This window comes from Ailuropoda melanoleuca, chromosome 3 (genome assembly GCF_002007445.2).
Source record: "Ailuropoda melanoleuca isolate Jingjing chromosome 3, ASM200744v2, whole genome shotgun sequence".
Taxonomy (NCBI): Eukaryota; Metazoa; Chordata; class Mammalia; order Carnivora; family Ursidae; genus Ailuropoda; species Ailuropoda melanoleuca.
In genome coordinates, this window is record NC_048220.1 from 126,536,394 (window position 1) to 126,564,368 (window position 27,975).

Sequence of the window (27,975 nt, forward strand, 5' to 3'; positions counted from 1 at the left end):
ACATGTTGCTGAATGCATCAGCATTTTGTTTTTCGATGCTGAGCAGTACTGAATTTTATCAATATGCATAATTTGTTTACCATTTCTACTATTGGTTGTCAGACTATTATAAATAAAACCTATATGAACAAATTTATACAAGTGTTTGAAGGGGGCATTGGCATACATGGATATATAACAATGCATACCCTTCATCTTAGGGTAAGTATATAATTGATTTTATTAGAAAATGCAGAAGAGTTTATCAGATCATGATACCAGTTACCCTTCAAATCGAACAGTGTTTTTCACAGCCTAAACTTATCAGGTTAACTTTTAACTTCAGGTATTCTGGAATACGTGTACTATTCCCCACTGAGCTTTCACAGTTAAGCATTTTGATGAAGAGTAATGCCATTGAGAAAATTCTATGTGTTTATCTACTATTCAAGTATCTACTTTTATGAAATGCCTCTTGTCCTTTGACCCACTTTGTATTGGTTGGATTCTTTGTCTTTTGTTTACTGACTTGTAGTATTTTCATATTCATGGAGATGAGTCCTTTGCTATCATATACTCTGCAGCCTATAGCTTGATTTTCACTTTCTTCAAATGGACTTTTTTTATAACTTTGTATTTCTTGTTTTGTTTTTAAATAATAGACTTTATTTTTAGAGCAGTTTTGGGTTTGCTGAAAAATGGGTCAGAATGTGTGGAGTTCCCTCTCCATTAACACCATGCAATAGTGTGGTACATTTGTTACCTTATAACTGATGTCCATAGTTTACAATAGACTTCACTCTTTGTGTTGTACAGTTCTATGGGTTTTGACAAGTGAATGGCTTCCTTTATCCACCATTATAGTGTCATACAGAGTAGTTTGACTGCCCTAAAAATCCCCTGTGTTCTATCTATTCATCCCTCCCTCACTCTCCTGCATCCGTGGCAACCACTGGTATTTTTATTATCTCTAAAGTTTTGTCTTTTCCAGAATATCACAAAGTTAAAATCATACAGTGTGTAGTTTTTTTAGATTAGCTTCTTTCACTTAGTAATATACATTTAAAGTTCCTTCATGTTTTTTTTTAAAAGACTTATAATTGATATGCTGAAAGTAGAGAGAAAATGGAATACAGAAAATGCTCAATAAAACCGGAAAAAGGCAGAAAAAGATCAAACAAATAAACAACAAAGAAATAAAGAACCAGCTTTTAAAAGAAGATAATTACAAATATGGTAGATATTAAATCAGCTACCAAACTCTTTAAATGTGAATGGTCTTAATATACCAATGGTAGAGAAAGTGGATAAAAAAATACAAAACTTCACTATATATTGTCTAAAATGAACCTACTTTAAAATAAGGACACAGACAGATTGAAAGTAAAGAGATGGAAAAAGGTATTTCAAGCTAATGGTAATCTAAAGAAAGTTGGGGTAGCTATATGAACTTCAGATACAGCCAATATTAGAACAAGAATATTAATCAGGGTTAAATAGAAACATTACATAATGACAAAAAGGTCAGTCCTCCAAAATGACAACAATCCTTAATGTGTATGCACCTAACAGCAGAGCATCAAAATACACTGTCTTCTGGGGCGCCTGGGTGGTTCAGCCATTAAGCAGCTGCATTTGGCTCAGGTCATGATCCCAGGGTTCTGGGATCGAGCCCTGCATCGGGCTCCCTGCTTGGCGGGAAGCCTGATTCTCCCTCTCCCACTCCCCTTGCTTGTGTTCCCTCTCTCACTGTCTCTGTCAAATAAATAAATAAAATCCTTTAAAAAAATACACTGTCTTTTGATGAGTATATTTTAATTTTTATTAAATAAAAATATTGTTTTTATTATATTTATTATTAGCACCTACTGATTTTGTATAAGAAATATTTGCTTACCTCAACATCATGAAGTCAAGGTCATGTTTTTTCCAAGATGGTTTTTTGTTTGTTTCTTTCAGCTATTATATTTAAGTCTATAATATATCTCAAATTAATTTTTGTGGATCATGTGAGGTATGAATGAAGTTTCTTCATTTTTTAAATACTGCTGATCAATTGAGTTGCTAAAGAATTTTGAGGGTTCTTCTGCAGAAGTATATATATATTTATATATATATATATATGGATGGGAGTGTGTATATATATATATATATATATGGGAATAGACATAATACAGAGACTACATCAATAGACTGTGGGCAATATATTTTGGTTAACTTCAACCCAAATTAATATATAGTATAACCTGATGAATGTTACATATGTACTTGAAAAGAATGTATATAATGGATATCTTAGGTATTTGCTATAGAAATGTTATTGGGATTGATTTTGTTAATAGCATTGCCCAAATATTCTATATCTTTACTATTTGTCTTTCTGTTCTCTAATTATTGAAATTAGTATGTTAAAATATCCAAATATAGAAATACCAGAATGAACTTTATATTGATACAAGTGGTTTCATATATATATATATATATATATGTGTGTGTGTGTGTGTGTGTGTGTGTATGTGTGTGTGTATGCAGATTAGTATTCAGCCATATATTTCATTGTTCTGTCAGGTGAGAGATTCTAAAAGCACCAACAACCAAAAGCATATCTAGCATTCAGATCTTGATTTCTAATGTCATTCTCCAGTAAAAAGAAGCAGGGCTCCTTGAAAAACTGGCTGATTCTAGAACTAGAACAGGAAATACACAAGATGATTGTGGAATATCTTGTGTTGCCAGAAATTAGGAAATGCACACATGCAAAAACACACAACAAAGAGGAATGCGGCAAAAGGATACAAGAGCTGACTGTAAGGGCTCCCCGTGGGCAAGGGTGAAAAAATCAGAGCAATGTAATACAGTGGTATTAGACCATAACCCAAAATATAAAATAAAAGAATCCAAGAGTCCAGACTGATATTAATAAATAATCATAAATAAGTAAATGGGAGAGAATAAACAGGTCTTCCAGGTACAGCAATTCCAAATGATATATGAAGATACCCCCCCCTTTGAAGAGGTATAACTCCCCACTCCTTAAATGTTGGCAGAACATAGTGACTTCCTTCTAAAGAACACAGTAAGAAAAGGGGGAAATAAAGTGACTTTATAGTGGAGACACTGGAAAAACACCCAGTCAACTAAGTTAACATCAACAGTGATGTATCATGTTGACAATATATATCCTTGATATGATGTGATAAAAATGGCACTTTACTACTGTGGTCTTTCTCCCCAAAACACATAATGCTAGTATAAACATGAGAAAAAACATGAGATAAATCCCAATAAAGGGACATATTACTAAACAGATAATATACTATACTCCTTAAAACTGTGGAGGTCATAAAAAACACAGAAAGTCTGAGAAACTGTTACAGTACAGAGAAGCCTAAGGAGCATGAAGACTACATGTAATGTGGATCAGGTAGAAGATATTGGATGAAAAGTAAGGGACTCTGAATAAGATACAGACTTAGTTCTTTATAGTTAAGAGTCTGTTTCTTGGCTTTCCTCTTTTTCCCCCATGTTCTTTTGTTTTAGTTCTTAAATTCCATATATGAGTGAAATCATATGGTATTTACCTTTCTCAGGCTGTCTTTAGCTCCATCCATGTCATTGCAAATGACAAGATTTCATTCTTTTTTATGGCTGAGTAATATTCCATCATAAATATGTATATATGTACACACACACACACACACACCACATCTTCTTTATCCATTTAGCAGTCGATGGACATTTGGGCTCTTCTCATAATCTGGCTACTATAGATAATCCTGCTATAAACATCGGGGTGCATGTATCCCTGTGAATCAGTATTTTTGTATTCTTTGGGTAAATACCTGGTAGTGCAATTAGCAGATCATAGGGTAGTTCTACTTTTAACTTTTTGAGGAAACTACATAGAGTTTTCCAGAGTGGCTGTACCGGTTTGCATTCTTACGTATACTGCAAGAGGGTTCCTCTTTCTTCATATCCTCACCAACACCTGCTGTTTCTTGTGTTGATGATTTTAACCATTCTGATAGGTGTGAGGTGCTATCTCATTGTGATTTTGATTTGTATTTGCCTGATGATGAGCAATGTGAAGCATCTTTTCATGTGTCGGCCATCTGTATGTTTCCTTTGGAAAAATGTCTATTCATATCTTCTGCCTATTTTTAAATTGGATCATTTGGTTTTCTGGGTGTTGAATTTTTTAAGTTCTTTATGTATTTTGGATATTAACCCTTTATCAGATATGGCACTTGTAAATATCTTTTCTCCCATTTCAAAGGTTGCCTTTTAGTTTTATTGATTGTTTCCTTCAATGTGCAGAAGCTTTTTTTTTTGATGTAGGCCCAATAGTTTACTTTTGCTTTTGTTTCCCTTGCCTCAGGAGACATATCTAGTAAGAAGTTGCTATGACCAATGTCAAAAAAGTTACTGCCTGTGTTCTCCACTAGGATTTTTATGGTTTTATGTTTTTCATCCATTTTGAATTAAGTTTTGTGTATGGTGTAAGAAAGTCATTCAGTTTCATTCTTCTGCATGTTGCTGTCCAGTTTTCTCAACATCATTTGTTGAAGAGACTGTCTTTTTCCCATTGGATATTCCTGAATACTTAGTTGAAGATTAACTGATCATATGGTTGTGGGTTCATTTCTGGGTTTTCTATTCTGTTCCATTGAGCTATGTGGTTTTTTTTTGTGCTGGTACCATAATGTTTTGATTACTACAGCTTTGTAATATAACTTGAAATCTAGAATTGTGATACCTCCAGCTTTGCTTTTCTTTTCCAAGGCTGTTTTAGCTACTGAAGACTTTTGTGGTTCCATACAAATTTTAGGATTGTTTGCTCAAGCTCCGTGAAAAATGGTGTTGGTATTTTGATAGGGATTACATTAAATGTGTAGATTGCTTTGGATAGTATAGACATTTTAACAATATTTGTTCTTCCAATCTATAAGCATGGAATGCCTTTCCATTTTAATGTCATTTTCAATGAAATCATAGCAATTTAAAAGAAAAATATCAATTTTTCTCTTTTAGATTTTACAGTTTAGTGGGCATGGTAAACAATTTCACCAAATGTGATAAATATCATGATAGGACACTGAAATGTACTTTGTAATTACATAGCTGGCATATCTGTTCTAATCTAGAGACTCAGAGAAGTCATCCCTATTTTAAATGAGTTATGATAAACATTTAGTTAGGAGACAAAGCAGAGAAGGGGAAGGGTATTAAAGGTAAGAGGAAAATATGCAAACATCAAGTATTAAAGCTGAAATAGGTCCTCTGGAAATGAAGGAGATAGTACAAGGCAAAACAATACAAATGGTCTGTACAGAATGATAATGAAGTGGGTGAGAATGATAAAACTGAAATGTTTAGTATCCTCACACTGAAAATTAAGATAACCATTGCAATCACTGTTTCAGTGATGTTATATGGAGACAAACTGATATGTGCCAAAATTAATTTTTTCTGTATTAGCAATGCATGTATTTATAGAACTCTTCTTTTCTGCCTCTCTGAAGCTTCACACCGACCAAGATAAAGGAGATGGAAATTTAAAATACATATTAACAGGAGATGGAGCTGGCAGTCTATTTGTTATAGATGAAAATACAGGAGATATTCATGCTGCAAAGAAATTAGACAGAGAAGAAAAATCCCTATACATTCTTCGTGCCAAGGCTATAGACAGAAAGACCGGGAGGCAGGTGGAACCTGAATCTGAATTTATTATTAAAATCCATGATATCAATGACAATGAACCAAAATTCACCAAAGACTTATACACGGCGAGTGTTCCTGAAATGTCTGGAGTCGGTAGGTATATGTTAATCTATGTAAACTTAACATTTTTATTTGTTTGTTTGCTGAGGTGATTATTATGGACATATACTTAACATATGTAGCCCCTTTCAAGATAAGAATTATATATATTATATAACTGAAAACTATTTAGTTTTAACTATCTCACTTCTAATTATTTTCAATTTTATATATTTTTAAAGATTCCTAGGTTGTAACTTTTACCTAAAATGATATCTAAAAAATATGATGACTGAGAACAGTTATTCCATTGCATTTCAACCAACATCTTCACCTCTACTCAACTGCCATTCAAATGGCAGTCAAGCTGAATGTATTTTTGCTTGAAATAGAAAAGGGATATCAAATAGTGTCAGCAGTTTGGGAGAGTTTTGGACAGTTTTGCTTGCATTATTTTGCATAAAAACTAATGCTTGCATTTGACAAATTTCTTTTGATCATCTCATTTGATCATTGAAACAACTTTATGTGGAAAGCACGGGAAACAGAACTTTTAAATCCCCATTCTATTAATTAGGAACTCAGGATTCTGAAAGATTAAGTACCTGAATTAAGATCAAATAACCTCGTAGCATAATAACCATATTCGAAGTGTTTTAATGTTATTTTAGCTCTGTTCCACTACCGAATAATAGTTTATCATGCAAACTGAAAATAATTGTTTCATTTTTAAGGCTGTTTACAATTTTAAATATCATCTGTTATTATGCAATTTTTTACCTGTATGTGTAAGTTTAGATTTGTTAATGAGATAAGGGCTATTATCAAGTCATTACATATTAAAAAAGAAGTGATATAAACTTAACATTAATATCCAACATATGCAACCGATTTTCAAAATTTGAAACTTTTTAGTTGAATATTATCTCAAAATCAGTTTTCAGAGATTAGCTTTGAAATTATTACAATTAATACATGTTTCAGTCTAAAACGGTTTCTTTATGAGGAAAAGCAAACTTATATCCGTCTTTACTGAGTGAATGATACAACATGTTTCTTAATTATTTGTGTCATCTAGCTAGAAAAACCAGGGGTTTGTAAAGAAGTTATTTCCTCTAACCTCATTTGAAAACTCTTCCATCTGAGAAAAGTGCAGTTCTACTGCCTTTTCAGGTATTCATTCCAATAATATGAAAGGGAGTTATCAAATTAGACAGGAGTCCGATGAAATCAGAAAGCCTAGATGAAATACGAGTGGCTGTGTTTTCTTTAACATTTTAAAATATCTGCTAGCCCAGTATAGTTCCATGGAAAGTACTGCACTGGTCCATATAGGTCGACCAGTGGGCTAAGATGGATATATATCATGATCTCTTTATGGACTTATATTTGAGATGAAGATACACCTAAAATTGTACTCTCCATTTCAACTTCCTATTGAGCATTCTAAGGTAGTTTGGTCTTCTGATTAACACACTTTAACCTTTATAAAACATTATTGTTTATTCTGTATGCACATTATTTTGCCAGATATTTAAAAAAAATATTTTACTTATTTGTTTGAGAGAGGGAAAGAGAGAGGACAAGAGAGAGGGAGTGCGAGCAGGGGGAGGAAGAGAGGGGGAGTGAGAGGAAGAGGGAAAGAATCCCAAGCAGACTCTGCATTGAGGGGTTGGGCTCGATCACAGGACCCTGAGATCACCTCAGCCAAAACCAAGAGTTGGATGCTTAACTGACTGAGCCACCCAGGCACCCCTATTTTGTCAGATATTTTGAGACCTAATAGTACAAAAACTTCCATTTATCCTTCTGGAAACAGATTTGATATACCTACAGGAATAAAAAGCGTAATTTGGATGACAGATATTTGAATATGACACATTTTGATAATAACTGATTTATATTTGAATAAATTTTAAATTTTTCAAAGAATTACCTCGTTTTAAAAACCAGAATATTTACTTATCAGACTATTAATACTAAAACTCAAATAACCTGTATTTTCCCCATATTATTTTGTGCTGTTTAATGGAATATTATTAACTCTCTACTCTGTATTCCTATCATCTACCTAATTTAAATGTATTCTACATCATTGTTTTATTAATATTTATCAAGTATGTAATAAGATCAGCACTAGAATAAGCACTTGAATATTTTATTAAAAATAAAAGACTTTACTTGTTCAATACCCATAATAAAATACAGAATATATAAGTGTATACATGAAAGAAGGCTTGCAGATTACATTGTCCAAAAAGCCCTTCCTGTAAGGCAATCTATATTTCATTTATATAAACTATAAATTGTGGGCAGCAAAATTTCTGGTTATTGCAGGCCTTAAAAATGAGAATTTAGGTCATTGTCAATTGCACTGCCTCTGTGCCTACAATTCCAACAAAACTGAAAAAAGGAAGAAACATATAGCAAGTAGCTGTATTGCTCTGGTTGCAGCTTTTCATATTAACAAAAGAAGATTTAAAAACTGCCAATAAATCTTGGGGCACCCAGAGGGCCTAGGTGGTTAATTGTTGATTCTTGGTTTTGGCTCAGGTCATGATCTCAGGATCCTGGGTTGGAGCACTGTGACAGGCTCTGCACTCAGCTCGGAGTCTGCTCAAGATTTTCTCTCAAATAAAAATAAATAAATAAATACTTAATAATAAGTAAATAAAAACTACAGGTAAATCTTGATCCTATTTATGGAGGATAGTTATTATTACTACTAACATTGACATCACTGCATTAATTGCTTCCTGTTTGACCCATGGATAGACTTTGTATGTGTGACAATTTTTAAGTATAAATGTACATATTTTACGCAAACACACACACACACACACACACACACACACACGGAAGACACCACATTACACCTCTTCTAATAAATAAGTAAAAATAAGCCCAAAAGAGTTAGACTGACTTGCCACAAAACACACAAATTATTACTGTACTAGTTGTAAACAAAATAATAAAAGCAGGGAAAACTGGATAATTTTAATCCCTTAGTATTTCCCCCCACTGTAAAATAGTTGTGCTTATTATGGAAAACTTCTAATTTTATTAGCCTCTTAGTAACTCCTCAAAAGCAGCATTTTTCTTTTTTTATTTAAATTCAATTAGCCAACGTATAATGCATCGTTAGTTTTTGAGGTAGTGTGCATTGATTCACTGGCTGCGTATAACACCCAGGGGTCATCACATCATGTGCACTCCTTAATGCCCATCACCCTGTTAGTTACCCCATAGTATTTTTCTTATTTTGTTCTTTTAATTCAAACGTCCTTCTCAAAATTAAATACAAATAACAGGAAGGGGAGTGACTGCATTTTACATTAAGATTTCAGATCTATTAATGTATAAAATATCTAAATAAAAAGTCTATGTATTTAATATTTAAAAATTATATTGGTTTATTGTATGTTTCCTTTAAAGGAAAATTAGTATTAACTCAGTATGATTTTGTAAATGTGATTGTCTCTGTTTTTACCTACGCAGCTAATCAATTACAGAGAAAAACTAAAGGGTGGTACTTGCGAACTTTTTCAAGCTATGTGTAACCTATATACTAAGAGTTAAGGCCCATACATAATCAAATAATAAAGAATGCTTCTATAAATGAAGTAATACGCAACAATTCGATTCTATTATTATTTTCATTATATTAGTGGTTTTCATTTAAATCAGAGCTAAGAAAAAAAAAAACAAAACTAGTGTTAACCTTGGAGGTAAATAAAGTCTTATGAAATAAAATGAAATTTGTTATTATCCTACCCTTCTCCCCAGTAATATCCTCTAGTGTTCTCCTCTTTACTGTCCCCTTTTCCCTGTTTATTTTTGTCCTAATTGTCTCTTCCTTTTCTTTCTCACCAATTCCTCTCCTTGTTTTATTTTTCTGGCCCTGCTTCTTCCTGTCAAAACCATATGCCATATTCCATTGTGTTTCTCAGAATCACATGCTTCTCTCCCTTTCAAAAGCTAAAATCAAATGACTCCAATTGTTGAAATCTGAAATGCATTCGCATCTTCTCATCAGAACATATAATCTGGATAATACATAAGGATATATAATGAAGGAAAATGGGATACACTGATTTAAATATTTATGGTAGACCCGACTTTTTATATTTTTTTATTTTTTTGTGGTCATTATACCTTGATTAAAGATTATCTATCACCTTTCTATATTTGCATGTATTCATCTTCATCTAGGCAAAATCCTACTGTGTAGATTTGCAGGGTGTGATGCATACTTTCTCATGGACGGGGTATTTCCCCAAACGGTCTCTCAAAAACTTATCCAGTTCCCCTCCCGCACCATCTCCTCAAGAAATCCCTCCATAGTTTTCACAGTTCACATGTAGAACTCACCAATGAATCCTTTACGACTTAATCCAAGCCCTTTCTTAGGGTTCACAGACTGTAGATTCAATAATGTGTCTAATCATAGCCACAATGCCAGACAAGCCATTTAACAAAGTAGTTAGAATGGTGCTGCTTTCCTCAGACTGGCTAGGTTGAATACCATCTCTATCACCTACTAGATGTGTGGCCATGAGCAACCTTTCTGTGTCTCAAGGCCTTCATCTCATGCTTCTCATGAGAATAAAGTAAGCGCTGAGGATTTTGCTTAGCCTACCTTAAGCATTCTGTAAATGTTCATTCTCATTAAGACTCTCTGCTAGAAACTCTGCTGGGCTTCAAAGATAAAATGTTGAATAAAACCAGACATGGCCTCTGCCTTTGGAGAGTTTATATCACACAGGACAAAGCCTACAAATAACAAATATAATAAATTTGTTGCTCAGGTTTCACTATACTTAATTTTTTAATCTTTGTTTAATATAAAAGTAAAATACTTATTTTAAATTATTTGAGAACAAATGAAAATTATAACTATTTCAGAAAATTCAGAGGGATATAAAAATCACAATCTTTTAATCCATCTTTATAAACACACAATTATAAAATCATTACAAAAAACATAGAAACTACTTTCTAATTTTATTACTAAATAGCATTAACTGTGCAATAAGTTTATGAAAAAAATACAACCTATGAAAGAAATACCTCTATTCATTCCCTAAAGTCCAACATACTAGGTGCTTCTCTTTTTTCATTCTACCATTATAAATATTGTAATAATATGCTGTCAGTGTTCATCAGTGTTTAACGGCATTCCTAATCATTACCATGATTCTAAGAGAAGGAATAGTCCTAGTATTATACGAGTGTTTGTAACATTTTAGTCACATTACAAGATTGATTTTTATTCTTTAGATTAAATTATTTGTCTTTTTTAGGTCAAGTATTTTTGGATATGTTCTAAGATTACATACCCACAATAAAAATCAAACAACAGAAAACAGATTTAACAACGAAGTGTATTATTATAAATGTCAAAAGGTATAGAGGAGTATTTTTCCTTGTTTTCATTATTAAATGATATCCTCAGTAAAAGAAAAATGAAACTTATAGCAAAATACATGCCATGGAATTGATGAATTAACTACTTGCATTTAGCATATTGATTACACTGAATAATTCATATTTCAAATAATCCTCAACTATGAAAACAATTCTTATTCTAACTAACATATGTTCACATAGGTTTATTTAAAACATTCAATATAAATCAGAAAACCACTTTAGTTTAACTTCTAAACATTATTGTGGGGAGGTGGAGATCACTTTATTATTTCTGCCTTGGCCTGGCTAGGACGTGAGTAGGTGTTTTTTAAATGACAAAGAACAACCTAGGATCCATGGAATAAGTCACAGTGAGTCCTCACCCAGAATGAACCAAGTATCAATTCTAGGCCTCAAGAGAAACAGCTCAAGTTCTCTTATGTTAATTAATTTTGAAAAAAACATAAAAAAGACTGCTGCTAAATTCATGTGTTAGTATTCAGATACATTGATGGGAAATGAGCTGTTAGTTTAATCTTAATGTACAATTAATTAATTTTTAGGATTTGCATGCAAATTTTGAGAAACATTCATTAAGAGTCAATGAGACAAGTTTTGAGTGTGTAACATATGGGGTGTTAAAGTAGGTGACAGGGCCAAGGTGGAACTTAGCTCTTCCTAAGGAATTTTAAAATGTATGTAAGAATCAGAGTCAAACTTTGGAAAATTGTATGTAGTATACTAGAAAATGTCATATAAACTCGTTTTGCCCAAGGGATACATAGTAGGTTTTAGTTACAACCATGCTTTGAATCTTTATAGTGATCAGTGAAATATCAGAAAAGCCCATTAATATACTACATTATGTTAAGCTCCTGAAACTAGCCCCTTTAAAGTCTTTTTATCTTTTTAAAGATAATTTGTGATAAAGTAAAAAGAAAATGGTTTAAGTTTTATAAAATAAAATTAAACAGAGAGTAGTGTTAAATTACAGTTTTGCATGTCACAGAACTATATACTTTCTTAACTTTTGGGGGAAATATCTACTGAATTCATTACGTGCAGCAAATAATAAGTATCATATCAATAAATATAATCATATATGACTTTGGTAACTACATTTTAAAGGGAGATACAGATACTTAATAATCATTTATATCTTAAACACTCACAAAGTTACAGGTCAATTTTATGTCATTTTGTTTTCTATAAATACAGGGCCCCTCTATTTTTTATTCTGTTTACAATACACAATAATTTACCAGAGTAAAAAGCAAGCCTGGGTGTTACCAATGCTGGTTTTATCTTTGAATACACATTTCCAGTTATCAATAAATGCATTAGTTGAAAATTGCATATGCACTGTATTCAGCGAAAAATTGTTCCTTACAATATTTTTGATCAGCTAAAAGTGCAAGGCATTTGTCTAATTATGTTCATTTTTATGATAAAACAGGTTGTTGATTTTTTCTCAGATAGCTCAAACCACAAAATTAAGGGATATTGAAATTTAAAAAAAGAATGAAAAATAAAAGTGTGTTTTTTTGAGGCAGCATCATTTAAACAAATTTCTTTAGACATATACCATTGTCTAACACACCACACAACTAGCAGTAATTTTTCAGAAAGACAGTTTTTGAAGTTAGAAGTATTTAAGTGTCTGTGTTTGGGTGGGGATTCGTGTAGGTACATCTGTTATACAAGTGACCGCAACAGATGCGGATGACGCCAACTATGGAAACAGTGCCAAAGTGGTCTACAGCATATTGCAAGGACAGCCATATTTTTCAGTGGACCCAGAATCAGGTAATAACATTTAAGACTTGGTCTCTTTCTCATGTTGTAATACATATAGATGCATAATTATAGATTTTTCTGAATTTTAAAAGCTATCGATTCAGTATCATGCTTTTACTTATACCCTACAGGTATTCCATGGAAATAAAAGCAAATTTCCTATTATTTAAATAGATTATTTGAACTGTTAGCTTTTGAGACTATTATTTAGTGAGTTTAAATTCATGACACCAAATACAAAATTTCAGAGATTTAGCAGTTTGTGTGTCAGAGGAAATACTCAAAACCTAAAGAATGTGACCAATCATCAAAATCAAGTAAGCTTATCAATCTGAAGATTTTTGAATGAAGTTTATTTTTTAATCAAAAAGATAATTAAATTGATTTAGCAAACCTTGTTCCCTGTGTAATAGACAGTGGAAGAATTCTTTCTGTTCTGTAAATTACAATTTAATGTTTATGGATTTCATACATTTGGTACACCAACTTTTTATCTGTTATGATGAACTTCTGTTCATCATATCAATAGATCTTGCATAGGTTAATCTTAAAACTCAGTGATTGAATTGTAAGATATTTGTCTACTTTTTCTAAAAGGCATAATAAAAACTGCACTACCAGACATGAGCAGAGAAAACAGAGAGCAGTACCAAGTGGTTATACAAGCCAAAGACATGGGCGGCCAGATGGGAGGCCTTTCTGGAACCACCACAGTAAACATCACTCTGACGGATGTCAACAACAATCCTCCTCGATTTCCCCAGAGTAAGGAAGGTTTTATTTATCTCATGTCCGAAGCCTTCTCCAACACACTACAAACAGAGGCTAATATTTGTACTGGTATTTTCACTATTAGTTTATGAAGAAAGGCAAATCCATAACCTGTCCCCCCAGTAAATTATCACAATTTCCACAAATTGATTTCCCAGTATTCACTATGATCATCTCACTCTTTTTCTTATCTCTTTTATGGTTCACAGTGTGGACTCTCAGTTCTGACTTCCTAGTTTCAAATCCATGTCTGTCACTTGTCTGACCTCAGTTATCTTGTCTGTGTATACGAATAATATCCCCTTATTTAATTGATTCTAAAACACACACTCAATGTTTTAAAGTCTCAGAAATCAGATACTGTATCAAAATCAATGCAAGTTGTGTTTAATTGGCAGCAGTTGTTTTTCCTAATGGCCCATAGAGTTATGGTATATCTTAGTTCTGATGGCATCTGAAACATGTTAAAGTTTGCTAATATCTGTTACCTACTTATAAAGATTAAATTAGTCAATACTGTTTTAGTTATCACCATTTTAGGCATATATGTTAAACCATGGATGCTTTGCATGTCATGAGTTCCTATAAAAAGATTCTAATCCTTTGCTGCCAATGTTTCCTTTTTACGGTATATAAAAATATAAAGCTCCCTATTTTGAAATGTTCAATTAAGGGGTTTCAAATTTAAATTTATGATATTGAATCCAGTACATTAGAGCATTCTCCAAACTAGTCAAATTTAAAATATTTGATGATTCAACATTGGATGCTTGATATATACATCTGATAAATGTTTTTAAAAAGTTTGCTGAGAATATAAATAATAAGCTTAATTAACATAAATCTAAGCTTTGCATTCAGTTTCCTTAATTATAAACTGAAAGAGTAGGACTTGAATTCTCAAATGGTTTGCCACTCTATAATTCCATGCTCTTTAATAATCTTAGCAAAAGGTTTAGAGCTACAATAGCAAGAATAATAAAAGTGTTTATGAACTAGCCATGGAATAAACATATTAAAGACATAATTTCATGTAATTCTCATTAAAAAAAAAAACCCTATGAGTTAATTCCTGTCATTATCACCTTGTTCTTACAGATATAGGAAATCAAGGGTCAGAGAATTTAACTTGCCCACTCATGAGAATTCCAATCCAGGTAGTTGGGTTTAGAAGTCCTTAATCACCAAGCAAATTGGAAAGAGTATAGACTTTGAAGTCAGAGAGACTTAGTTAATCACCCTGCGTTTCTCAATTTCACTGGATGATTTCCCTGAGCCTTATCCGTGAAGATCATGTACCTACTACCTTGGTCTTTTGAAAACAAGTGTTAGAATTAAACAAATTAATACAGAGAGCCTTTGGCCTTACACAGAGTTCAGCACATATTAAATGTTTAAAAACATTTCTAACTTCCATTAACTCTTTTTGTAACTTTTTCGTATTGTCTCTTAAATAAATAGTCACAAACTAAAATCCTTTCAAGGAGAGCAAAGTGCAATATAATGATTGGCTGAAAACTGCAGGATAAGGAAACATTCATATCCCACTTTAAGGCATTAATTAAGAAGGAAAAAGGAAGGAAGGAAGAAAGGAAGGAAGGAAGGAAGGAAGGAAGGAAGGAAGGAAGGAAAAAAGGAAGGAAAGAAGGAAGGAAAGAAGGAAGGAAAGAAGGAAGGAAGGAAAGTTTCTGTGTATGGATTTAGTTTTCTATCCCTGACTTAGGTTATAAGAATAAGTCCATGTTTTTTAAATAATTTAAACTACATAAAAATATACAATGACAATACTGAAAGTTCTAGATATGTAGTAAATGATCAATTCAATATGATGAAAAACTCTCCAACTTTAATATTAATTTATTGAAGTAAAAAAGGCAGAAGAAACACAGATTTTTGTTATCTAGAGATGAAATGTCAAAACACCTCTGATTTAATTTTCAGGTACGTATCAATTTAATTCTCCCGAGTCTGTACCTCTTGGAACCCATCTTGGAAGGATAAAAGCCAATGACCCTGATGTGGGGGAAAATGCTGAGATGGAATACAGCATTGCTGAAGGAGATGGAGCAGACATGTTTGATGTCATCACTGACAAGGATACACAGGAAGGGATTATAACTGTCAAACAGGTTTCTTTACGCTGTCTTCATTTTTTTCATTGAGCGCTTATAGTTTATTTTTGCTTTTCAGTTAAGGGAAGAAAAGCCTAGGATTTATTTCTCCCATCCTTTACACACTGTCCAGCTTTCATAGAAGTGGGTATGGTTGTGGTTTCACCTCAAATAAGTGAACCATCATCATCACTGATACTTAAAAGGGACACAAAACCTTAACTGCTTGTGCTTATAGTAGACAGACCAGGGTTAGATAGCCTCAAAAGTACTTCTTCTAGATTTTTGTGGCCCCCAAAATAGGCATGCAGCCATAACTTTATCTCATGCACTTTTCAAAATATTTAAATTAGCCTCTTCAAGAAGATGAAACCTGAAGATGCTGCATGTTTTATGTTGGATGCAGTGGGAGAGAATATTGTGAAACTTTACATACTATAATCCAGCTAAATGTGGATTATGTTCTATTTTCCTAATTTTTGTGTTTTTATTCACATCTTGCTTTTCAGTGTTCAGATTAATGAAATATGATTTTTTTCTTTTTAAAATAACAGTTTTAGAAATGTTGGACCAAAGGAAGCAACTTATATGAATAGTTTACTAAATCTCTACTTTGTTCTGTTTTTTTCTGATTTTAACTTTGTATAACTTTGATAATAATAATCTATATATCCATTAGATAATACATTTGCCTGTGACCATCAAAATGTGAAATGCATTACCAAGTGGGAATTGATCCTAATGTGCATAGCATTATATTCAGTTACCCTCTATGAATAAGTGTAAGACAAAACAAAAAATTACTAATTTATTTGACATACCTATAAAGCAATAATTGGGAAAGTTTTTTAACCACAATTACTGGTATTATTAACAGAGCTGGTTATTAAATTTTAATATTGTCTTCCATTGTCATGTCTTCTATATTCTACTAATTTTTCTTATTTAACTTCAGAATTTAGATTTTGAAAACAAAATGCTGTACACTTTAAGAGTGGATGCAAGTAACACCCACCCTGATCCACGATTCCTACACTTGGGACCTTTCAAAGACACAGCCGTGGTCAAAATATCTGTGGAAGATATAGATGAGCCTCCTGTGTTCAGTCAACTTTTTTACTTGATAGAAGTAGATGAAGATGTAAAGGAGGGCAGCATCATTGGACAGGTTACAGCATATGACCCAGATGCCATGAACAACTTAATAAAGTAAGTATTTTATGAAACTTTAAGTCTGCAGAAAAATAGTCTTCTTACTATTTATAAGTGTGTGTGAAAAAATTACATTATACTACGTGTGATTAAGTACAGTAACAAGACTAAACACTTCCATAGCACAAACTCTTAGCTGGACTGCCTTCTAAGTGATCTCAATATATTATTGCGTTTGACTCATCACTTTACACGGTAGATCTTATTATTATACCTGTCTGCAAGTCATAAGATTAAGGTAGTAAGCATTTAAATAACCTTCAAAACAATTAGTGAGTGGCAAAGCTGGGTTTGAGAATCAGGCCATCTGGCTCCAGAGTCTGTGATTTTAATCCTCTGGTTGCTGTGATTCTTATCTCATTGTCTCTCTTGGAGAAATCATAGTTCAAATAATAAGGGATATAAACAAATGAATTAGAAAAAAAAAGTTCTAGAAATGCTATTAAGAGGTAATTTGAAAATGTTGAAGCATCTTTTTTGTTTGTTTTTACACTACGGTTTTTTTTCAACTTTTTATTTAAATTTTAGTCAGTTAACATACAGTGTAATACTGGTTTCTCCTTTAAAAATAGTCACTCTGCATACCATCTATTAAAACTTTGGGAAAATACGGTATGTCAATTATATTCTAATGATAATAGAATTAGTAAAGAGTGTGATATTTGAGAATGGCAAACATTAAACTTAGTATGGTATTGTGAAATATACTATGATACTTTCCCAAAGTTTGAATATTGTATCCACCTTTTCAAAGCTAAATATGCCAGAATCTTCAGTGATTACTACATGTGGTTCTTAAGGGGAATGCAAATATAGTTATGAATGGATAGGATGGGTGGGTGAAGATGGGTAGCTACGTCCAATTGTGACATTAAATTCATGACACGAGACTGTCAAACATTTGCCTATCCCTTCTTCTGTAAAATAATTGTTAAAATTTATTGAGCACTTGCTATAAGCTAGAGAGTCTAAAGAGATTATATTTATTAGCTCAGTTAAGCCTCAACATAACTTTAATTAGGCAGGTACAGTTGTTATCACCCAAATTTTACAGAAGAATACATCGAGATGCAAAGGGTTAAAAGACACAGTACAAATAATTAACAGACTGAGGACTCAAACTATTGTTGATCTGAATGCACAGCCAATTCTTTGGCAGACATACTCTGCTTTCTTAATGACCTGTTTACTAATTAGAGATAATTAATATAATGTTCCTCATTTGTAGACTAATTGGACTGACTTCATTTATACAAGGCAGATCCCTCAATGATAAAATTATGCAAAGGGCAAAACATGGTTTTTGTCCCTCAGAATTTGGTCGAGTTTCCTTTCATTTATCCAATTGCCCACAATAGGGAATTTCATAAGCTCCAACTATAGACATGCTAGCATAGAAAATTGCAGCCTTTTTATGTTTTTTTTAACTAATGTATTGAGGCATTACTGACTAACAATAAACTGCAAAACTTTAATCTGTATGATTTGATAAAATCTGTATATTCATACACTCACTAAAACATCATCAAAATCAAGATAATCAACATATATCTTACCCCCAAAAGTTTGCTTGTGTACTTTTTAATACCTCCCTCCCACACTTCCGAATACCCATTCCCCAACCCCCACAAAAACACTGATCAGGTTTCTGTCAATATAGATCAGATTAGATTGGGTTTTCTAGAATCTGTACAAATAAATGCAATTATACAGTATTTATTCTCTTTTGTCTAACTTGTTTCACTTAGCATAACTCTATTGAGATTTTTCCAAGTCGCTAAGTGCACCAATAGTTTATTCCTCCAATTGCTGGAAAGTATTCCATTGTATAGAGATACCACAATTTGCTTATCTGTTCACTTATCAGCTGACATTTTCAGTTGGTTCAAATACTTGGATATTGCAATACATTTATACACATTTGTATATAAGTATACATACAAACATCTGTGCATCAGAATTTGTATAGTTATGTGCTTTCACTTTTCTTGAGTAAATACCTAGAAGAGATACGAATGGACCATAAAAAGTCAACCTTTTTAACTGTAGCCATTTTAATAGGTGTATAATAGTATCTTTTTTGCCTATATGACTATGTTGAATATTTTTTTATATGCTTAATATGCCACCCATACATGTTCTTTGATGAAGGGTTTATTCAATAATTGCTCAGATTTTACTGTGTTATTTCTTTATTATTGATTTGGAGATACACACACACACACACATACACACACTTCACACAATGGAGACAAGTCCTTTATCAGACACGTGATTTATAAATATTTTCTCCCAGTTGGTGGCTTGTATTTACATTCCCATAAAGTGACTTTCAAAAGGCAAATGTTTTCAATTTTGATGAAATCTCATTTATTAACTTTTAATTTATGGATTGGGCTTTAGTGCCTTATATAGAAAACATCTGCCTGATCCCAAAATTCCTATTCCATGTTTTCTTCTAGAAGATTATTGGTTTCAGTATTACATTTACATTCATGATTCATTTTAAGTTAATTTTTATATTGTATGAAGTATAGATCAGTTCCTTTGCTTTTTGGTATATGGATCCCCAATGTTTCCACCACATGAGTTGCAAATACTATTCTTGTCACTGAAGAGCCTTCATACCCTTGTCAAAATTCAATTGCCCATTTATATATGGATCTAACTCTGGGCTCTCTTCTATTCCAATTACATATTTATCTATATGTTTCCAAAGTCACAGTTTTCTGTAGCTTTATAAAAAGTGTTGAAAATAAATACTATTTGTCATTTAACTTTTTTTTCTTTTTGAAATTTGTTTGGTAATTCTAGGCCCTTTATGTTTTCATATATCAACTGCTACAAAAGTGTCTGCTAGAATTTTGATTTGAGTTGTGTTAAGTGTGTAGATTAATGTAGGCATTATCAATGTTACTGAATCTATTAACAGAAAATAATGTATTTTTCTCTGCATATACAGGGATTTTTTTCAGCTGTGTTTTGTGGTTTTTATGTCTACAAAAACATTTTTTTATATTTCTTTTTATTGCTTTATTGCACTGGCAAAAATCTCCAAAACAATGTTAAACCGAAGCAATAAGAACAGAAATCCTTGCCTACTTCCTTGTCCTATGAAGAAATCATTTAGTCTTTCATCATTCAGTATGATGCCATCTGCTGGGACAATTTTATTCTATTCCTTTTGTTTTAAGCATTTTTATCAGCCATAGAGTTTGAATTTTGTCAAATGGTATCTTCTGTCTCTATTGAGATGGCCATATAGTAAAATGATGTATTATTTGATTTATTTTTCATATATTGAATAAGCTCCATATTATTGGGATAAATGCCACTTAGCAAAATTATACTATAATTACTATATATTGTTGAATTCAGTTTACTAAAGTTTAAAAATAATTTTGCACCTTTTTTTATTGGGACATGATTTTGCAGTTTTGCTTTCATGTAATGTCTGTTTGGATTTGGTGTCACAGTAATACTGTCTCACAGAATGCAGTCAGAAGTGTAAGATTCTCTTAATTTTTTGGAAGAGTTTTCATAGAATTGAAGTATTTTTCCTTAGATGTTTGGTAAAATTTAAAAGCAAAGACTGTATTATCTTTTTTACATGAGTTATTGTTACAAATTCTATTTTCTTAGTAGTTGCAAGGCTCTTCAGGTTTTCTTAATTCTTGCGTGACCTGATTTGACTTTTTTTCCTTTTTCTTCATCTTTCAGGTATTTCTTAATTTCATCAAAGTTGTAGAAAGTTGTTCATAATATTTCTATTATCCTTTTGATACGCTAGTAGTGATAGTCATCGATGTTATTGTTAATTTGTATCTACTTTCTCTTTTCTTTCTTGGCCAGTGTGACTAGACTTTTTTAGTTGATTGATCTTCTCAAAGAACAGGTTTAATTGCTTTTTCAATAGTCTGTTTTCTATTGTTTGTTTGTTTGTTTGTTTGTTTGGCTCTGATCTTCATTCTTTTTCTGCTTACCTCGAGTTTCATTTGCTCTTCTTGTCTATGTCCTTGAGTCAGAAGCCGAGTTCATTGATTTGAGACCTAGGGTTATTCTCATATGTACATTTTAATGATAATTTAATTTCCCTATAGGTACAGCTTTAGATGTGTTGTTGTTTTTTTGTACCAATACAATAAAAATTTTGCACTGTCCTTAATGTTTATTTTTTTCTTCGTACGTTGTCAGTTATTTCTCGGGACACTTCTAAATTGTGTCACTGGTTTTAAGCAAGTGGATTATAATGTACCTTTCTATAATGTGCTTCAACTATTTTGTACTTGAAGTTTATAAAGATCTCTGACTTTATGGCTTTCCTCAAACTTGGAAAAATTTTCAGCCAGTCTCTTTAATATTTTTTTCCCTATATTCTTCTCTTTAAGGACATTTAATTATTAATTATGCTAGGTCTCCTAAATATACAATACAATGCACTGGTGCTGTTTGTTCAGTCTTTTTCCCCTCTTAGCCATTCTAAATAGTTCCCATTCATCTTCATCTTCAAGTTCACTAATCTTTTTTTTTTCCCCAATATCTAACCTACTTTAATTCCATCTAGAGTATTTTTCATTTCATAGATTATAATTTCTTCTCTGGAAGTGTTATTTCTGGGTTGTTTTCAACTGGCAGAATTTTTAAAAAAGACTTTATTTATTTGGCGAGAGAGAGCACAAGCTTGGGGGTGAGGGGCAGCAGGCAGAGGGAGAGGGAGAAGCAGGCTCCCTGCTGAGCAAGCAGCCCAACACAGGGCTCACTTGATCCTAGGACCCTGGCATCATGACCTAGGCTGAAGGCAGATGCTTAACCAATTGAGCCACCCAGGCGCCCTCAATTGACAGGTTTTTCCTGGCAGTCATATTTTCTTGTTTTTTGCATGCCTGTAATTTTTGATTGGATGACAAACATTGTGCTATTACTGTTTAGTGCTAGGTAGCTTTGCATTTTCTTTTTCTTTTCTTCTTTTTTTTTTTTTAGCTTTGCATTTTCATAAATACTCTTGAGCTGCATTCAGATGTCTGTTAATTTTTTTTTTAAGATTTTATTTATTTATTTGAGAGAGAGCATGAGTGAGAGACAAAGCAGGAGAGAGAGAAGAAAAGCACACAAGCAGGGGGAGGAGGAGGGGCAGAGGGAGAAGCAGACACTTCGCTAAGCAGGAAGCCCTGGGATCATGACCTGAGCCGAAAGCAGACACTTAACTGTTTAACCGACTGAGTCACCCAGGTGCCCCTCAGATGTGTGTTTAAATTACTCACATCTTAATCTTTTTGGACCTTGTTCTAGACCGAATTTTGCCCCATAAATCAAGTAAAACCTTCCTGAGTAGTCTACCAAAGCCCCATGAGTTATGAATTTCTCCTCTTTGGTTGGTGGAAATTAGAACTATTCCCAGTAACATGCCAGTTCATAGTTTTGCTCCCTCCTAATCCTTGTGATTGATTACTTCATTGCTTCACTTTATCTGCTTCCAAACATGTTCTAGTCAGTACTCAGCTTAAAACTTGAGTACTATTTTCTTCAGATTTCAGTAGTTCTCTCTTGGTGAAGCTCTCTCCCATGAATTATTCTGCCTTTCAAATTCTAGACACTTTGTTTTCGACATGGACTATCAGCTTGAACTCAGTGGATTGACAGACTCCATCTTGCATCGCACTCCCTGTATTATTTTCTGGAACCTCTCCCTGCTAGCAAACTAGGAAGTTTTATGGATCGCATCATAGCTTTCTCTTTTCTCTGGGATTATTGCCATTGTTCTCTGGTGTATAATCCTTCAAAAATAATTTTCATTTAGTTTCATATATTTCATTTAGTGTTAGTGAGTTTTGTGTGTGTGTGTGTGTGTGTGTGTGTGCATGTGTGTGTGGGGGGGCAGCTGGTAAATCCATCCCTTGTTATTCTATAGTTGCTAAAAAAGGACATTTAAAATATCATTTTAAACATGTTTTAATTACATAATTTAGTCCCTCTTGCACAGGAAATTTTGTAGTGGAGAAGACATCTATAAAATTCTCCTCTCAATAGATACTTCAGTGGTATTTTATTCTATTTTTATCAGGTATTAGAACTTTCCATTTATCAGTCACCTAACTAACTTTAGTAAGTAGAGATCATTATAATATACATATAGGTTTATGTATTTTTATTAATTGTGAATATCTGATAATGCCATTAAACTTCTTAATAAACTTTTGTTTAAATTGTATATTGTATTGTATAAATAACACACTATCGTGCAGGTGATACATGATTGCTGGAAATTTAGTTGCAGTCTATCAATCTATACACATCTTACATATATATAGATTAGATATCGATGTAGATTGATATAGATACAGATATAGAAATAGGTATCGATAAATAATCCACCCAATCTATATAAATATATCCTTTCCTATATCTGGAATTTCCTCAGGATACAATCTTAGGAGTAAAATTTTCAGGTCAAATACTGATAGCAAAATTTGCAGGCTTGCTCTGTAGTATATAAAAGTGGCTGATAAATTTTTAAGTTCATAGTTCTCTCTAAAATATTTGTGTTTAATAACGTGCTCAGGTATAAAGAAATAATGAACAGTGGTTTTACATATAAAATCTCAGAAATTATGACAAAAATAAAAATATTGAAAGAAACAAATTTATCCCAAATTATGTTTCTACCCCAACTCTGTCAACATATAAGGCCATGCCTGAAAATATAGTATAGAGGCTGGTTCCTGTTTGCATTAAGATATATGCAAAAAAAAAATACCTTTAGATATTTTATTACACTGCGAGAAACTAGCAATAATTCAACAAGGAGACAACATTGTAATGCGTGACTCTTTTGTTTGCTCCTATAGAATTTAGAAGGAGGACTGATCCCCAGAGCAGAACTGGGCTATGATAAGCATCATGGAGAAATATTTTCCAGGGAAATCTTAGGAACTGTTTCTCACCCACCAGTAAATCTGATCATCAAACATACTTTCTGAAATACATGTGCCGCTTGCAACATGAGATTATGATTACAATTAGCATCTGTTGTCAGCTCTGCTTCACCTCATTAGTAATCACGGATTTCCCAAGTTATAGGGTTGATTATAGCTTTACAGGTTCTGAAAGAACATGTTGTCTCATTCCGCACCTATTTTATGCTCAACACATTTAAAGTTCAACAAATTTTAGAAGAAATCTTTTCTACTGCAGTCAAACTGAAAAGTAAGTACACAACAAACTTGCTGGAAAGAAATGCTTTTTTAGTTATGCTTCAATAAAATGCACATGATTCCACCCTAGCTGAAATGAGTGAATAAATGGATGTGTGCGTGTGTGTGTGTATCAGTGTTTCTCTAATACTTGCTTGAATTTACTATAGAGAGTAAAATAATACTGATTTATTTAAAAATCATGACTATTTAAAAATCATGCCATTAATATCGGGAAAAAAAAGATTTGAACTATTTGCTCAAGTACTGTATAGCCACACTCTCCTTTTAAAGGGCAATGAAAGTTTCATAGTTCATAGATAGAAAACACATTTCTGGAATGCAGTAGCTGGAAAGGAAAGAGCAAACTTATAGCCTATTATATTGACAGTCGGTGGAAGATGTACCTGGAATTCAGTAAAGGAAGAGGAGTACTACCCTTCACTCATTCTGTATCCAGGACTGATTTGTTCCGGTGTTTGTAATTTAATTTACGTGTTTTATTGTGATAGATGAAAATACAGGGATCTGATATATTTTGGATTCTTGATGGCAGAACATGAAAAAGAAAAGCAAACAAAGTAGTAGTACAGTTCAGCTTCCACAGGCTCAGTTCTCTTGTGCTCTTTTTCATTTATTTGCTGTTTCTGCAGATCCTGTTTCATTTAAAGAGTTACGCCAGTGGTCTTTTTTTTTTTTTTTTAACTTATCGCTCAAAATTAAATGTAAGGAAATAAATAAAACAGTGTTGTTTTAGTAGGCCATCTGCTGGAACACAGAGATAGCTTTGTCCTGTGTTGTTTATCAAGATTCTTTCTGGTCATCTGTGGTAATCCAGTGTATTTATTATTAATAGGTAAACCAGAATGTCCCATCCTGTGTTGAAAATAGAATACTGGCTGCTAAATAAAAGAAAATTATCTCTGGGCTTTGACAAATTGTGAGACATTATTTGCACAAGGGCAAATTTCTGAATATATACCTGGAAGTGTGCAGTGTTAGTGTTAATTAAGTGAGCTATTTCTAAATTGTCAAAGTGGCTCTCCAACATGAATTCTTCACTGGGAAAGTAGTACCTTTCAAGATTAAATCTATGAGTAGGATAGTCAGAAACTTACTCTGATCCCACATAAGCTCCAAGTATGTCAAAGCTAGACTTGCATAATGTTAGAATTGTTATCTATTCTTCAATCATAGAAAGCCCCATGCTAATAAATAGGGCAAGTAGCAATGAGCACAAAGGGATTTTTAGTTTTTATTTTGATCTTCAATGCTAACAGTAGGAAGAAATCCAATGTCTGTTTAGCAACAGCTAATGGCTAGCTATTGACTTTTCCAACAATGGAAAGAAATATATTCAGGCAAATATTATAAATTGAATTCCACTCAATACATACATGTGGTTGAGTTATATATATATTTTTTACACTGCTTTCTTTGTGTTCATTTTAGGTTTGTTTTATTCATCAGCAAAATTTGGTGTAAGTATTTAAGTAATACAGAACATTTAAAAATGTTCTACTGACTTTCTTAGCCCACATTAGGAACTTGTAGGAGGCCTGACACCTAGAGATAGGAAGCGCTGTATTTTTTTTCCATTTTAGCATTTATCAAGCAATAGAGATTAAAAAGAGAAAATTTAATATGACTGCCATCCTCAATTTTAGTACAATAGTTTTTTTAAAAAAAATAAGATCTATCTCAGATCCTTGTCTGACAATGAATTTTTAGTTAAAACCTGATATAATTTTTTGGGGCGCCTGGGTGGCACAGCGGTTACGCGTCTGCTTTCGGCTCAGGGCGTGATCCCGGTGTTACGAGATCGAGCCCCACATCAGGCTCCTCCACTATGAGCCTGCTTCTTCCTCTCCCACTCCCCCTGCTTGTGTTCCCTCTCTCGCTGGCTGTCTCTATCTCTGTTGAATAAATAAATAAAATCTTTAAAAAAAAAAACAAAAAAAAAGCCTGATATAATTTTTGATCCTAGGAGATATACGTATACACCATTATGGATTTTACATATTTATTTTTGTATCTAGTTTTTAGTTATCCTCTATCTCTATAGGAGTTCCCACACCAGAAGTATAGCTACTCTTCAGCAGTGACCATATATCATACAATCAATAATTGGAACATATATCAAAAATCTCTCAAACTTTTTTCATAACACCATGTAGGAAAATTATAATTATGATTATCGAAGAAGTGAAACGATACTACCATTTCCCTGTGTCTCTAATGCCCATGCACAACCCTTCCAAAGGACAAGAAGGTGACTGGACTGGTTTTATATTTTGAGACTAGGTACAGAAAGGAACCTAAAACCAACTATGTAAAGCTTTTAGCTATTCCACATTTGAGATGAAATCCAGTACATAGGGTTTGCCTGGGTGGCTCAGTTAGTTAAGCGTCTGCCTTCGGTGCAGGTCATGATCCCAGGGTCCTGGGATTGAGCCTCATATCGGGCTCACTGCTCAGCGGGGAGTATGCTTCTCCCTCTGCCTGCCGCTACCCCTGCTTGTTCTCTCTCTTTCTCTCTCTCTGTCAAATAAATAAAATCTTTTTAAAAAAATCCAGTATATATATATATTTTTTCCGTATGCTCAAATACTCACTTTGAAATATTATCTGTCAGTCTCAGAAACTCATTTGATAAAGTTTAGCAGAAAATAAATTAAGCACAGCCCATGATATTAAATTATTAGAATTATTTTGGAAATTTAATTTCAGTATAGTTCTTAATAGCAATAGACTAAGTCATGGCTTCTTTATTAAAACAATCAAGGCAAACAAAAAATCACAGAATTTAGATAAATAGATTTTCATTCAATATTTCTAAAATTACAGATGTTTCCCAATCTTTAGAACATTGGCTGCTCAATATCTATTACTTATGTTTGTCAAAGTTAGTGCCTGATAGTGAACATACTACATTTATAATGGAGTTGTAATTTCCTAATTCACCAGATCAAAAAGGAGTTCATTTGCTAAGTGACTTTAATAAGATACCTAGAAAAATGAGAACTGCACCAGATGTTAGTTAGTCTGTTAGTTGTCTCCTTTCTCTTCCTTTTTCTTTGTTCTAATCAGTTTATTCCATGATATAAAACCTTGCTGTATGAGCCTTGTCCATAGACTTACAACATGCAATTCACCTAGGATGTTTGTTAGAAATAAAAATCCCAGCTCCAACACCAGACCTACTGAATCAGAATCTGTTTTTAACAAGATCCCAATATAATTCATATGAAAATTAATGTTTAAGAGACACTTATTTTCCTATATGGCTTAATTCGATACTCAGCAGCAGAAATCTCAAACAGATGTAAAGTGTTAGTATAGCTTAATATGGCCTGACATAACTAAAGGATATTTTTATAAGCTAGTCTTTTAAAAGATCTTTCTAACTAGTATGTTGCAGCCTTCCATTGCTATCATAACAAATTACCATAAACTTAGTGCTTAAAGCAACTCAAATTTATTATCTTACAGTTTTATAGGTCAGAGATCTGGGATGAGTCTCACTGGAGTAAAGTCAAGGTATTTGTGTGGACAGGGCCACATTCCTGTCAGGAAACTGTAGGAGAGAAATTGTTTCCTTGCTCATTCAAGTTAGCAGATTTCAGCTCTTTGCAGTTGTAGGACTGAAATTCTTATTTTCTTGCTGTCAGCTCAAGGTTCATTCTAAGTTTCTAGAGGCTGCCTGTATTCTTTGGCATGTGGCCCCTTTCTGCCATCCTCAA

At 32.9% G+C, this 27,975-nt stretch overlaps 1 protein-coding gene across 1 annotated transcript in view; it reads left to right on the forward strand.

Moving 5' to 3' along the window:
- Nucleotides 1-27,975, forward strand: part of CDH9 (cadherin 9) — a 115,313-nt gene that overhangs the window by 75,845 nt on the left and 11,493 nt on the right. Inside the window, exons 3-7 of the mRNA XM_002917048.2 lie at nucleotides 5,502-5,796; nucleotides 12,838-12,957; nucleotides 13,546-13,713; nucleotides 15,661-15,848; nucleotides 16,786-17,039. Of these exons, the coding sequence (XP_002917094.1) occupies nucleotides 5,502-5,796; nucleotides 12,838-12,957; nucleotides 13,546-13,713; nucleotides 15,661-15,848; nucleotides 16,786-17,039 (1,025 nt within the window). The remainder of the gene's footprint in view (nucleotides 1-5,501; nucleotides 5,797-12,837; nucleotides 12,958-13,545; nucleotides 13,714-15,660; nucleotides 15,849-16,785; nucleotides 17,040-27,975) is intronic.